The 14,660-nt window shown below is 40.3% G+C and overlaps 1 protein-coding gene and 1 long non-coding RNA gene across 3 annotated transcripts in view; both read right to left on the minus strand.

Moving 5' to 3' along the window:
• Positions 1–14,660, minus strand: part of VWA2 (von Willebrand factor A domain containing 2) — a 74,803-nt gene that overhangs the window by 2,221 nt on the left and 57,922 nt on the right. Inside the window, exons 12-15 of the mRNA XM_042458491.1 lie at positions 7,179–7,328; positions 5,839–6,417; positions 1,657–2,208; positions 776–898 (exon numbers count right to left, since the gene is read on the minus strand). Of these exons, the coding sequence (XP_042314425.1) occupies positions 776–898; positions 1,657–2,208; positions 5,839–6,417; positions 7,179–7,328 (1,404 nt within the window). The remainder of the gene's footprint in view (positions 1–775; positions 899–1,656; positions 2,209–5,838; positions 6,418–7,178; positions 7,329–14,660) is intronic.
• LOC121924836 overlaps positions 13,466–14,660 on the minus strand; it is a 10,024-nt gene continuing 8,829 nt past the window's right edge. For both annotated transcript variants that reach the window (XR_006102735.1, XR_006102734.1), the window contains exon 6: positions 13,466–13,547. This is a non-coding gene — a long non-coding RNA (uncharacterized LOC121924836). The remainder of the gene's footprint in view (positions 13,548–14,660) is intronic.

Below are 14,660 nucleotides of genomic sequence, written 5' to 3' on the forward strand. Positions count from 1 at the left end.
AATAATAATAATAATAATAATAATAATAATAATAATAATAATAATAATAATTTTAAATACAGACTTTACATTTTCCCAACATTTAAAATGAGATTTGATTACACTAACCAGTAGCCAGTCCCACAGTGTGAATTTCCTGAAGGTCAATTAAGGCTTCCTCCAATGCTTCCAAATCCCACCAAACAGGTGGCTGATGGTATCAATGGGAAAAACATAAATCTATTGGCTAGATGCACCTCCTAAGTTCCTCTTGTTCAGCAAAGCAAATCAGTCTATTGCACTCTAGGATATTTGGTCTTTTTGCTGTAAAAATGTAACATGCCTCTTTTTCCAGAAGCAGGTCCCATGAGCAAATTAAAATTAAAAACATAAGATGATTGCAGTGTGTCATCCCAATAGTTGTTGTTGTTAACTGCCCTCAAGTCAACTTCAACTCATGGTAACCCTGAGGATCAGACAACTCCAAGACCCCCTGTCCCCAACTTCTCAGCTCAGGTCCTGCAGGCCCACAGGCCCATGTCCTCCCTGATTGAGTCTAACCATCTGGTATATGATCTTCCTGTCTTTCTAATGCCTTCCACCTTTCCTAGCATCATTGCCTTTTCTAATGATTCATTTTTCCTCACAATGTGGCTAAAGTATGAAAGCCTCAATTTACTCATCCTGACTTCCAGGGATAGTTCACAATTTCTGGGACACTAGCTTGAGATGTGAACAAGACATCAAGAAGGGTGGCTTGGAACATTTAACAGAAATACTCTGCAGTGAGCCTTACTGTTTTCACAATGTGGTCCTTCCCAGCCTTGGCACTGACAGTGGTAGCTGCCATTCCCAGGAACACACATTCCATCATTCATGCAAGGGTTGGGTCTGCACAGGTTCACTGGTTTCTTAGCCTCTATAAAATACAAGAGAACATAGCAGAGGCTGTTGACTTTCATGGCACAAAGAGATAAGCATCTCACATATATTACTGCTGCAAGTATTATCATTTTTTTTTCTGTGGAAATCCACAAACACAGTTCCTTGTATTACAGACATTCCACTGAAGAGAGAAGGTCTTATTTATTTGTGAGATAAATCAGGAGATCATACTCTGTGGTGCCAGGTCATAGGAAACCTCAGGCTCTAGGATCAAATCTTGGGGTTCCAATCTGGCCCTCTAGAATTCCTAAGATAGTTATTTCCCTTTCCTTATGTTACCATTATTAAATGGTTTTGCAGTTTTTGTTATGTCTTCTCCACATTTTTAAAGGCTGAAGTGCTTCTTTTAAGGCAGAGATGGGTAAAATGTGGCATGCAGGCCACATATAATCCACAGCCCCCCCCCCCCCTACGCTAAGGTTAAAAAACAAATCCTAAAGGCAATAGAAGCATTTTGCTATTATTATTATTATTATTATTATTATTATTATTATTATTATTAATTTTTGCTTCCTGGGACATTTTAGGTCCAGGGGAGGCCTTTTAGTATACAATTTGTTATAAAAACAATTGGGACTTAAATTGTTTTGGCAATATACAATTATAGTTGGCCCTAAAACACCAGAGAAAGGTGTAGGAAGGGCAGATTCCTATTATCCAAAAAAAAAAAAAAATTCTACTGTCATCACTGAGTACTAAATGTGATCAGAAAGTCAAAATAGTCCATCTTACCATCACATATTCTTTCCATTATAAGTCCTTCGTTATATTTTAGATCTTTGTAAGAAGAAATCCTTAATACATTATCATAAGAACCGGCAATCTTCAGTAATGAGCCTGTTGGGATATGTCCCATTCCAACAATAAACAGTGATATGTCATTATTACGAAGCTGCTGAGCAGGGACTATGGCATCCTCCAGTCCAGCTCCACCTGTAATCACCACCACAATCTTCTTCACACCAGGCCTTGCGCCTTTTTGGACAGTCAAGACATCATCATAAATATGCAGCAAGGAGCTGCCAACTGAGACTGAGCCACCCACAAAGGAAGCTTGATTGATAGCTTCATGGAGACTTGAATCAGTAACATGTCTGTCCAGTCCAAAAATAGTTTGGGACCTTTTCCCAAAGACAACAAGCCCTATCTGTGTCACGTCCCGATTGATGACAAATTGGGAAGACATGCTGCTGACAAAGGTTTTTAGCTGCACAAAGTTGTCCCTTCCAACTGAACCTGATGAATCCAAAGCAAACACCAAATCCAGGGATTGAGTTGGACAGCCTAAGAAGGAAAAGGCAGGTATTAGATTTTCAAGAATTTATACTGCTTAGTTGAATAGTTGGAGAGCCTATTTAAAATGGACAAAGGGAATAGAATTCTAATTTTCCATGGATATTTTGACATTGTTGTTGTTGTTGTTGTTGTTGTTGTGTGCCTTCTAGTTGTTTCCAACTTATGGTGAAAGTGAGATGAATTTACCATGTGGTTTTCTTGGCAAGATTTGTTCAGAGGAGGTTTACCATTGCCTTCCCGTTAGGCTGAGAGTATGTGACTTGCCAAAGTTCACCCAGTGGCTTTCATGGATGAGCTGGGAATCAAACCCTGGTTTCCAGAGTTGTAGTCCAACACTCAAACCACTACACCACACTGACATTATTTGGGGCTAAAGAAAGTGATCTGGTGAATCTAGACATCTCAGGATAGCAATAGTTGAGGTTGTACTAAACATAAACACTGAGCAAGGAATACTGTAAGGCAAAACATAGGTACATCTGAAGGTCAGTGACCAAGTCCTTTTTTTAAAATAAAATTTACTAAATGACCTTTGGCCCATCACCACATCTCAGGCTAGTTCTCACAGAGAGTTTTTGCCAGGATAAAATTAGCCCTTTAAAGAAGAGTAGAACTGAAATATAACAAAGATTATTTCAGTTCTACTCAGCACAACAGGCAGCAACTTTCCACTTGAAATAACCTAATTGTACATCTAGAAAATCATGGGAATTATATTGCCTCTGAAGGTGAACATAATCATTTCCCTCTGAGCAACTTGTCAAGTACATTTGTAGAACAGGTCAGATAAAATATAAGATTATTCTGCAAATAACAAGTCATTTTCCATTTCAGAAAATTAGTCTTGATGAACTTCACTGAAAAATGATGACTTTTTGCTCCCATGATCCTTGTTTTCAAGAATGCCAGTGCCTGTTTGTGGGAGTGTTCCCACTTGCGATTTACAACGCTTTAAAATACACCGGTATCAGTTAAATCGATTCAAAATAACCCTGGTCTTAACCCGCGTTCCGAATCGCTTTTTTTCTCTTCATTCTCAGTTACCAACTGATTCGCTTTAAGTGATCCTCTTTCGTTTCTATTCAAATAAAACGGTGTATATATAAACCGGTTTTAGCCTTATTTCATTCCCACTCACCATTTTGGGGCTGTCAATCAAAGCAACGTCATTATAACGTCACTTTTAAATTTCACGGTTTGTTATAAAAGAGCCAATGAGGAGGCGCTTAAAGTGCCTATGAGTCCTGCAATTATTCGTGGGGAAGGATGGTTGAGGGAGAGAAAACTGCCTCCCCAAAGCACTTGCCTTGGAAGAAAGACCCCAGGCTGGGGGAGGCAGCGCTGCCTTGGGTCTGAGATGACAAGGAGGGAAGGAGAAGTTGGCACAGGCTGTTTCTACTTCCCTCCTTGCCTTCCCAAACCGAAGGCAGCACTGCCTTGGGTCTGAGATGGCAAGAAGGGAAGGAGAAGTTGGCACCGGCCGTTTCTCCTTCCCTCCTTGCCTTCCCAAACCGAGGCAGCGCTGCCTTGGGTCTGAGATGGCAAGGAGGGAAGGAGAAGTTGGCACGGGCCGTTTCTCCTTCCCTCCTTGCCTTCCCAAACCGAAGTCTCAGATGGGCTGTCTTGGGAGCCATGAAACAGGGATTTCCTGCTAAACCCATCCCATAGTTCCTCTGGAAAGAGCTTCGGTTCCCTAAATTCGCTTTGGTCGCCCCATGGGGAAAGAATCTTTGGGAAAGACTGAATCTTTGGGGTGCGCACCCGGATGAGCAGGAGCAATGATTTTGATGTGGCACCCATTAATTGCTCCAACAACTTGAGGAAATCCTAACCGGCAAAACTGGCCATGACTTAAGAATAAAACATATAAACAAAGCATAAGTCTTTTTTATTGACAAACATGTGAAAATCCCTATAAAACCACCACAACGACAAACAGTAAGTGAAATATCAATCACTGCAGAGCTATCGAAGAATATGGAGTATAGAATAGAGTATCCAGTAAGCAGGCTTTGTTTCCATCACCAGAGGCTGAGAGATGGGACTGGCCCAAGGTGACCAAAGAGTCATAATCCAGGGCCAAACCCTTTCAACACGCTGGCGATTACGTATGCTAGAGAAAGAGAGGAGAGAGAGAGAGAAGAGAGAGGGCATACAGACGACGAATAGATGGTACATTGGCTAGACAGAGACATAGACGGATAATTAGATAGACAAGAAGAGAGAGAGATATGACAATAAAAGATGAAAGATAGTCTTGATAGTAGATGGGATAGTTAGATAGACATAATTAATAGATAGTTAGATAGATAGACAGACAGAAACAGACAGACAGATTACATGGTTGGACGGGCAGACTGATGTAACTGGACAAGTATATTAATGGGCAGATGGATGTGATGGAATGGATAGGATGGATGGATTGCATAGATGTAATATGGGTAGATAGATACTTCATGGTTAGACCAGGACAGAGAGACAGACGAATACATTACAGATGGATGGATAGATAGAAGAGATTTAAACACTGGCTAAACAGACTGAAAGTAGAATAGATGGGCTGCAAGGCAAAGCGATTTTGGGAAAGCTCCTTACCGAGAACTATGGGTATGGGTTTTTCCCGGACATATATCCTTTATGAGCTCCAAGAAAGCCCAGGTTGAGGGTGGAGTCACTCTTTCCAAAAAAAAATTCCTCTTTCCAGGTTGGGGAAATGGGATCAAGGAGGAGGAAGGCAGAGGTTCCATTTGGGAAAGAAAGTGTAAAGGCTCTATCCCACCCCCGCATCGTCCTCTCCTCCATTAAAATGGTGTTTCAATGGCACACACACACACAGAGCAGGTTAAGTGGAAGAGAAAGATGGAAGGCTCTATTCCCCCCTCTCCTCCGTTCAAATGGTGTTTGCAATGCACACACACACAACACACACAGCAGATTGGGAAAGAAGAGAGGAAGGCTCTATGTCCCCCCCCCTCGTCCGTTGACAAATGGTGTTCATCACTCCTACGCACCGCGGGGAAGCCTTTAAGAGTCCTTTTGCAGAAGAAGTCGCTGTGAGCGGGCCGGGACTTCAGCGCTTAAGTGCTGAAGAAGATTAAAGCGCCTGTAAACCATTAAAAGTATAAAAATAATCAATCCTTGAAAGACCACCGCGGACAAAGGGTGTAGGGAAGCAAAATGGCCGACAGCCCAACGACGGATGTGGTGACAGATGAACGGGCGGACTCTCCGAGCCAGCCCCTTGCACTCCGCTCTGCCCATCCAGCTAAGCCGATTTCAAGGCTGATTAGTTTTCCTGATTGAAATGCTCCGAATCCTGATCCCGATCAAGGAAAAAATGTAGTGTTCGACCTTCTATTTTTTAAACCGCGGTTTAATGAGATAGATAAGCCGATTCCAAATTTTTAAACCGCTTTACGATTCGATTGTAGGTGGGAAAGATTGCGTTACTCTAGAACTGTTCTAGAGTTAATTCGGTTTCCAATAGGAACGCCTCACCTTGGATTCGATTTGAATCCCGGCGTATCAGCCAGTGGGAACCACCCCTAAGTTGTCCTGCCAACCAGCAGAAGCCACTGAAATATCAATTAGTCTTGCATCCTTCTCTAGAACACTTACCTTGGCTGTCTATGCTACAAATTTTTCTCTGTAATTCAGTGATCTTGTTAAACAGATCTTGTGGTGTTGAGTAGATAATTGTTCGCTTTGGATTCCCTGTAATTTCCTCTAGCTCTGCTCTCAAAAATTCACTGCCAATTCCAATAAGGAAGACATCTTGGCCTCTGCTGTACTTGGCTGCCTCCACCACTGAATCTTGAGCATTTGCATCTGTCAGCAAGATGACAACACGCGGGAGGTCGTCGGGAACATCAGCAAAAACTGGTGCACTCTTAAAGCCATGTTGCGTAACATGCCGTAAAGCTTTACCAGTCAAAGTGCTCCCTCCACTGAACAGCATGGAATCAATGGCTTTTACCAGACTGAGCAGATCTTTGTAGTCCCCAACTCTGACAGTCATCTCAACATCGTCGCTATAGTGGGCTACACCCATATTTCCTGAAGTCTCTGCACTCCATACTGCTTGGAGAAACCTTTTCAGGAAAGCTTTATAGCGCAAGAATCCTTCAAGGGTGGTGCTGGAAGAACTGTCTACTAGAAAAAGGAGGTCCACGCTGCATTCAAGACTCAGTTTTGGTGCTGGAATTTTAAAAAGTAAAAAAATAACACAGGAAATTTAGTTGAAAGCAGAACAAGAAGCTTAAAATACAGAGTACCCAGGAGCCAGTGGACATTGCTACATGCTAACCCAAGTTATCCCCAGCAATTATAATGAAATGTTTTACTGTTTATTGTTTTCTTGCTGTTTTATTGTCCTATCTCCCCCCCCCTCCTTTTTTTTCTTTTGCTTATTAGGGTTTTAAATAATTAATTTTAGTTAGTTTATATGCTGCCTTTCTCTTGGAGTAGGAGTGGAGATGGCTCACAGATGACCATACAATATTATATGAACTGGAGAAAGGAGGGGTGTAGTGAATGTGGTAGTACTCTTGTGTATTTTTCATACAATATTATAAACTGATTAAAAACAAAAAGTGGTATACAAACATCTCAACTAGATAAATAAATAATCCTTAGGAATCTAAGATTATGAATAGGAAGGGACTTCACAGACTTCAGTAAGACCTATGTCTCACTACACGTCACAAGAATGGAGGCCTCAGGCTAGGTCTTCCCCACAAAAAAAAAGAAGTAAAAACAAATAACTCTCATCCAGAGCACATAATGATTGAGTTGGTTGGTTTTTAATCAAGCCTCTGAACCTTTATCCCTTTCTGCTCTCCCATGTTATACAGAACACAATTACACAAACACAATTATGATAACTGTTTTAGGGAACTGATTGATGGTCCTGACACATTAAAAACCAAAGCACTGGTGCCTAAAACGAATCAACATACTGCAATTAGCATCTCCTCCAAATCCAGCTGGGCAGACACAGTGGTATCCTTCTAAACCCTGTTGGATGCACGTGCCTCCATTCTGGCAAGGGTGGGAACTGCAAGGATCTGGAAAAACAAAACAAGAATAAGAGAGAAAGGAAGAAGGTGCTATTCAGTTTTGCATCAGTGCTTATACTGACAATGATTTCCGTTCCAAGAGAAGCTGAGCTCTGTGAAAACCTGGCCGTATTTCATATTATGTCAAATCAGAGTATTTAATCAGCATGTTCCTGTTTTGATCCCAGCAACAGCATCTCTTGCCATTCAGATAAACAGAACAAACTCTGGCACACAGGATTGTTGTGAAATTAAATGCAGTGGGAGTGGGGCAGGTTTAGCTACAGCATCCTGAGCTCCTCAGAGGTAGAGGGGGACAAAAATGTAGAAAATGGATTTAGGGCTGGAGACATATGGTTCCGGGCTCAGCAGACACAAATGAAAATGAGGTACGACAGGCCAGACTTTTAATGACTGTGAGAAGTGTTTTCTAATCTTGTGAATGTTTTGTAGTGTGACAAGTTTAAGGGAACACCTAGAACCCTTCCTCTTCTCTCTACCATAATAAATACAGGTTGAGTCTCCCTTATCCAGAATTCTGAAATCTGTAATACTGTACTCCAAAATCCAACATTGTCCACATGGGTGGCTAAGGCAGTTATACTTTTGCTTTCTAATCGTTCAAGGTACATATACTTTGATTCATACACAAAAGTATTAAAAATATTGTGGATAAAATTACCTTTGGATTATGCTTATGATGTATATATGAAACATAAATAAATTTTATGTTTAGATTTGAGTCCCAACTCCAAGATGTATATATGTATATGCAAGTATTCTAGAATTTTGCCACTGTAAATCCCATTTTGGGAGAAAAGCAAGATATAAATCCTATAAATAAATAAACAATTTGGAAAAAAATCCAAAATCCAAAACACCTCTGGCTCCAAGCAGTTCAGATAAGGGAGACGTGACCCATGCATCTATACTCACATCTTAGCTGAGAGAATGTCATTTAAGAAGGCTTCCTGGGTCTACTACTTAAACAGCTCTATTAGAAAATGTTAATGAATTTTATAATAAACAAAAGATTTAAAATGGGCAGCATTAGTGAGTAATTACAATCTTCCTGCTTTAAAAATTGATATTTTATTTGGTAAATCATGCAGTCATGCAAATAGATAGATACATAGAGAGAGAGAGAGAGAGAGAGAGAATAAAGAAAATAAAGAATAAATGATTAAAAAGAATACATAATCATGTGCCATTGTCTTTAATGTAATGGATAGGATAAAGTTGTGAAATCAAAGTTGTGCCTTTCTTCTTTTATTAACATAATAGAGAAGAGAGACAGATAATCTAGGTTTCGTTTAGAACTTCATTTAAAAATAGTGAAAGAATCCAGCTTCCAATCAGAACTTTTCCTATACACTTAACTTTTCTTCAGTCTAACAGGACTATATAGGCTTCCTTTAGATAGAAGGTCTCTTTCCATTGATGGTAGGGAAGAGATCCTCCTAACAGAATGGGAGAAGTGGTTTTTCATAGATTTATAGGAATTAGGGAAAATGGAGAAAGTAGTTGGAGAAGTGGGGGGAAACCAGCCATTGCTTGCCAGTGGGGAGCTTCACACTGAGGATAATCCCACTGAGGATCACACTCAATTGCCTAATTCCTGTTGTTAGTCCCCACTACAATAGAACCTGTGAATCAAAGAGATTTACTTACGGTATGTGTTGACTCGCCATTCAACAACTGATTGAATACCTGCTCTAGTTAGGACTAATCAATAAGATGCCAACAACATTTGCACTGCAGAAATAAAGCTGTTTGACACCACTTTAACTGCCATTGCTCAATGCTATGGAATTCTGGGATTTGTTAGGTGTCTAGACTTCACTGTCTAGACGATGCTGCCCTTGTTGCCCATATGGAAGCAGCTCTGCAGCACCTAATATCTTGTTTTGCAACAGCTGCAGAGATCTTTGGACTGGAAGTCAGTCTGAAGAAAATGGAAGTTCTCTACCAGCCGGCACCTCAGGAAGAACACTACCATCCCCACATCACTGTAGATACATCTGTGCTTAAGTCCATCCAGCAGTTCACCTATCTGGGAAGCATAATCTCCTCAGATGCCAAGATTGATAAAGAGATCGATCACAGATTAGCAAAGACATATAGTGCATTCGGAAGGCTTCACAAAAGAGTCTGGAATAACAAACACTTGAGGCGAAACACAAAAATCAGTGTTTATAGAGCCATTGTACTGTCTAGTCTCCTCTACGGGTCTGAAACATGGGTCACCTATCGCCAACACCTACGACTCCTTGAACGCTTTCATCAGCGCTGTTTATGCACAATTCTAAATATACACTGGACTGACTATGTGACGAATGTTGCTGTCCTTGAGCAAGCAGGGATCACCAGCATTGAGGCCATGCTATTGAGGACGCAGCTGCGCTGGGCAGGACACGTTTTTAGGATGAATGACCATCGCCTCCCAAAAATAGTATTCTATGGTGAACTCGCCACGGGTCAGCGTAAGAGGGGTGCCCCAAAGAAGAGATACAAGGACTCCCTGAAACAACACCTCAGGCTTGGCTAAATTGATCACCAATAATGGTCTGCCCTGGCCTCGCATCGGGAGGCATATTTACGTTATTGCAAACATCTGCCCTTTTAACATTATGGAATTTCCTGGGAATTGTGACTGAATATCCGTGTGATCTGGGGGGATTCAGGGGTTTTGGACAGACATTTGCCGGAATTATCTTCGAGGCTTGTTGGCAACACTGGTGCTATGGCAACCCTAGTTCAATGACATCTGGGAGTTACCAGCCCTGTCTCAAATACCAGTCATAAATCTTTCACAACAAAAGCAAAGATATTTATTTTTTTCCAGTTACCCAAATAAGCTTTCTATAAGCTTCAGCTTTCTTCAAATAGAATCATCAAGTTAATAAATCTTACCCATTAATTAAGCAATTTATTAAATCACTAAGGCACTTCCTTCTGTCATGTTATGTCCAATGCATTTTGCTGATGCATGAAGGCCTGAGTGCCTCTGCACTTTAGAAATAACACACTTTTGACACCACTTTAAAAGCCATAGCTCCATCCTACAGAATCGGGATGTGCATTTAGTGAGGGCCAGTATTATTTGGCTGAGAAAGCTAAAGACCTTGTAAAACTACAAATCCCAGGATTCCACTGAATGAAGCTACAGTGCTTAAACTAATGTCAAACTGCATTATTTCTACAGTGTAGATGCATCCTGGTTGGGGATGACAGGGATGGGGAAATCAGCATGTGACTGGATTTGGGGACATGGAACTCTGTGCACAACACTACATTTTGCTCTGTGTTATCAATGGGAAGCAGGATCGTAGGAAACTTGACGTGACTTACATTTTGGTGAGCAGACCGTGCTCTTAAAACAGGTAGCTCGACCAGGGTAGGTTTATGCGTTGGCAGCAAACTGCTAGGCTCTCAGAGAGTTTTATTTCTCTGTCTATAGGCCAGAATTAAAATTTACATAATACTCTGAAGAATGGCATAAGTCACTTTCTTGAAGTGAGAGAGGAGGGAGGAATCTGCCAACTAATCTGACTTTTAACTTTTTTTTAAACTATGTTGTTTACAAGTCCTTACTTAAAATACGCTGTATATAAAACATTCTAAAATGTGTTCAATACTATTGAGGAAATTGGCACAGTTCAAAGTTAAGGGGTGGAAGAATCACACAAAGGGCATTGTTTGATTTGAGGCCAGACTGGTTTTGTTTCAATGTCACACTGTTTGTTGAGCAGAGAAGATATTTCGTGTCCCGGAAAAGGAGACAAGTTTTCAGTAAAGAGGCTAACAGGATTGTATCATCTTTTTTTCAAGCAGTGCTGTCTTCTCTTTCTCAAGATTATAAAGGTAAGGGAGGGGCTGGGGCAAAACTGAAAAATTCTTTTGAGACTAACTTTTCAGTTTCCAAAACAAATTTTACAAGGTCTTCCTAAAAATACAAGTGTTATATCAGTTTGATAGTGCTTTTAATTGCTGTAGCTCCATAGTACGAAAACCTGTTGTGTTGTAGTTTATAAAGCTTGGATTTTAGTCCATTCCTCTGGACTAGGAGATGTAGCAGAGAAGCCTCACCAAACTACAAATATCAGGATTCCTTAGATTGGGAGCCATGGCAATTATTGGTAAGAAAAATATAACTGAATAGTACAAGTACACCTAAGGCTTTCTCCCAAAGATTTATCAGTTATTCTGCTGTGGTTGATTCTCACTGAAAACAAAACACTATTTCTCTTCTCAAGGTAGAATTTTCTTTACCCCGGAACAGTTTCTTAAAGGCTGTTATGAAGAGCAGTTTCACTGTCAGCTCTTTTTGCTTCTTGAACCCCCCCGACCTCACTGCTTGGACATTCTTTCTATCTAACTGTATAGTACATAACGACATGGTGTAAACTCTCATGCTTTTGATGAATGGTCTATAGTCCAGAAAGCTCATGCTTTAACAAGTTTTTGAGAGACTTAGGTTTCTTGTTTCTTAGAAAACCGTTTAGCCAAAAATACTTCTTTTAAGACAGCTAAATTGTTCAGCAAGCTAAACACCTGCTTTCATCCCTCACAGTTATACAGTCAACCTCCTTATCCACGGATCAAGCATCCACGGCTTGAAAATATCCCAAAAAGTATAAATTCCAGATAGCAAACCTTGATTTTCCATTTATAAGGGACACATTTTGCTCTGCTATTATATTTATGGACTTGACATCCACAAGCTCTAGCTTCTGTCAATGAGGAAGTGACAGTGGCAGTGGCCGGCCATGCAGACGATGTGGTGTTGGCCTAGCAGGCCCATGTAGACACCGCTGCACCATTTCACTGGGTTCAGCTTGGAATGTTGCCCACCACCATCATGCCAATCTGAGGCCAAGCTGGAGCATATTTCTTTGGACAGCTCTCTCCCCCTTCACCCAGTACTTTGCAATGGTAGCTAAATATAAGCAGATGTATTTAGTGTCTTGCCCACATGTCCTCTTGAATCTGAAGAAGAGGCTGAGACTCAGGGCTGTAGTACTCCAGCAGGCCCTGGAGGCGAGCCTGCAGCCAGTGCCAGGACCAAGGTCCCAAAAGCTGTTTCCCTCTACCCAAGCTAGACTTATCAGTGCCTACACTCACAAAGACACGAGAAAAAGAGATGCATGGCATTCCCTGCAGTTAGATAGGAAGCAAGCTGCTAACAGGGAGCACATGTGAGACCCAGATGGGCTAGAAAGAGCCCAGTATCTCCCTCAGTCCATATGATGACAACCATCCATCTGTTTGGGAGATTCCTCCTGTTGCCTTGTATGTTGCTGATTGCCTGGAACTCTACCTGGACCTGGATACTCTTTTGGATTTTAATAATATAATATAATAATAATAATAAATTATTATAACCGCCCTGTGGCAAACCAATCCGGCGGTTACAACATTAAAATGACATACAGCATAAAACAATCATATTTCCCCCCCCCTTAAAAAGTTATAAACTGCATATCTAATTAAAACCACAATAACTAGTTAAAACAACAATAAATTAAACAGAATAATACCAACCATAAACCCACTGCATTTTCCCTTTGAACCTGCTGTGCTGGACTGACTGCTGCCTTGTGATGAAACCTGGACTGATTGAACAACCACTGTTTTGCTACAAATGACTTGGTAGAAAAGCTCCCCCCCCCCTTGAACGCTCAATTCTGGACTGAGAGTGGGCTAGCATCCCAAGGGCAATAAAAGATATCTCACCCACCCTCCTTACCTTTTCCAGTCCGTGCCCGAACTTTACAAGACAATGGATAAAGTTACAGGAAAAGAGCTCCCTCAACATTAGAAGGAACTTCCTGACAGTAAGGGCTGGTCGACGGTGGAACACTTCCCTTGGAGTGCATGGAACTTCCTTCTTGGAGGTCTTAAACAGGGCTGGATGGCCATCTGTCGGGGATGCTTTGATTGAGATTTCCTGCAGGCAGAGGTTGGACTGGATGGCCCTTGCGTGTCTCTTCCAACTCTATGATTCTATGAATCTTTATTTTTTATAAAACGTGTGAAGACTCAGCAGTTATTTCTGATTTGACCATGTTTGAGGTCCTTGTATTAATAGAATTGTAGAATTTAATATTATCTTGTAAATTTGAAAACTCTACCCATATCTCTCAAAAGAAAAGTACCTTACCTATCTGTTCCAATAAGGTAGAAATCCTGTTCTCTGTCTGATGGTCATGACTTCTGTGGGCTGGCATTTAAACATCTTCTTCACCACTGCCATTTTCTCACTGTCACCTATGCCATTTCAATTTTGAAGTCCTGTTACATAATACAAACATATACATATAAAAGATACAGATTATAAAAGTTGATATGGACATTTCTTAATTTCAAAAAATATTTAGAAATAAAGACCTGATGGGTTTTTTAAAAAAAGATAATATTGAATTTACATTACCAAGTTGATTCTCCTTTACCAGAATTCCAAATCCAAAATTCTCCAAAAACAACTTTTTTTCATGGTGGATTAATTATGACACTCTTTTTTTCTGATGGTTCTGAATACAAGCGCTTGTTTCATGCACAAAACTATTAAAATATGCATACAATTTCCTTGGCATGTGGATAAGATTGTAATAGAAATACAAATAAATTCTAGTCAGAATTGGGTCCCAGTTATCTCATTATTGCACATATGCATATACAGGTATCCAAAATAAAAAATATAAAAACCAAAAACTCAGCATTTCAGAAGAGATATTTCTACAAAGCAAGAAATTTGGTTCTATTTATTTTATTTATTTATTTGCCAGGAGCAATAAAAATAACCAGTGACATACATCCTTCCCACACAGCTATTACTATAAATGTGCATAGCCTGGGTTTGGTTTGTTGCATTTCATCTCTTTGAAAACAATGCAGTCCTTTGTGCTATGCTTTATAGAAAATGTATGTTTGTTTGTGGGACTTACAGACAAGAGTCTGAATCCTATTATTAGTCTCAATTAGAGTAGACCCACTGAATCAATAGATTTACCAAGTGTACTAGTCATTCAACACTGATTCAATTGGAACCAGCAAGATTCAGGTCAATGTGTGAAGCCATTTGTACCACAACAGAATTGTTCCTGGTTTCATTCCTCCTTCTGTCGTTTGAAACCAGACACTGGCACTTTCTTTGGGCAGTCTTTATGGCATGTGAGGTATTTCAGGCAGTACTGCAAGTTTATTATACATGGCAAACTGGATATTTAGAACAAAATTCATTTTTTTAGAAATAAAAAGAAAACAAAAATTAGTGGTAATTTATTCATAAAGTCACCATAGCTAAGCCATACTTATGGCACATAACAAACAAAATATAAGGGCAAGAACGGATTGCATTGTAAGATGTATCAGTTATTCTGG

The sequence above is a fragment of the Sceloporus undulatus genome, chromosome 3 (assembly GCF_019175285.1).
Source record: "Sceloporus undulatus isolate JIND9_A2432 ecotype Alabama chromosome 3, SceUnd_v1.1, whole genome shotgun sequence".
Taxonomy (NCBI): domain Eukaryota; kingdom Metazoa; phylum Chordata; class Lepidosauria; order Squamata; family Phrynosomatidae; genus Sceloporus; species Sceloporus undulatus.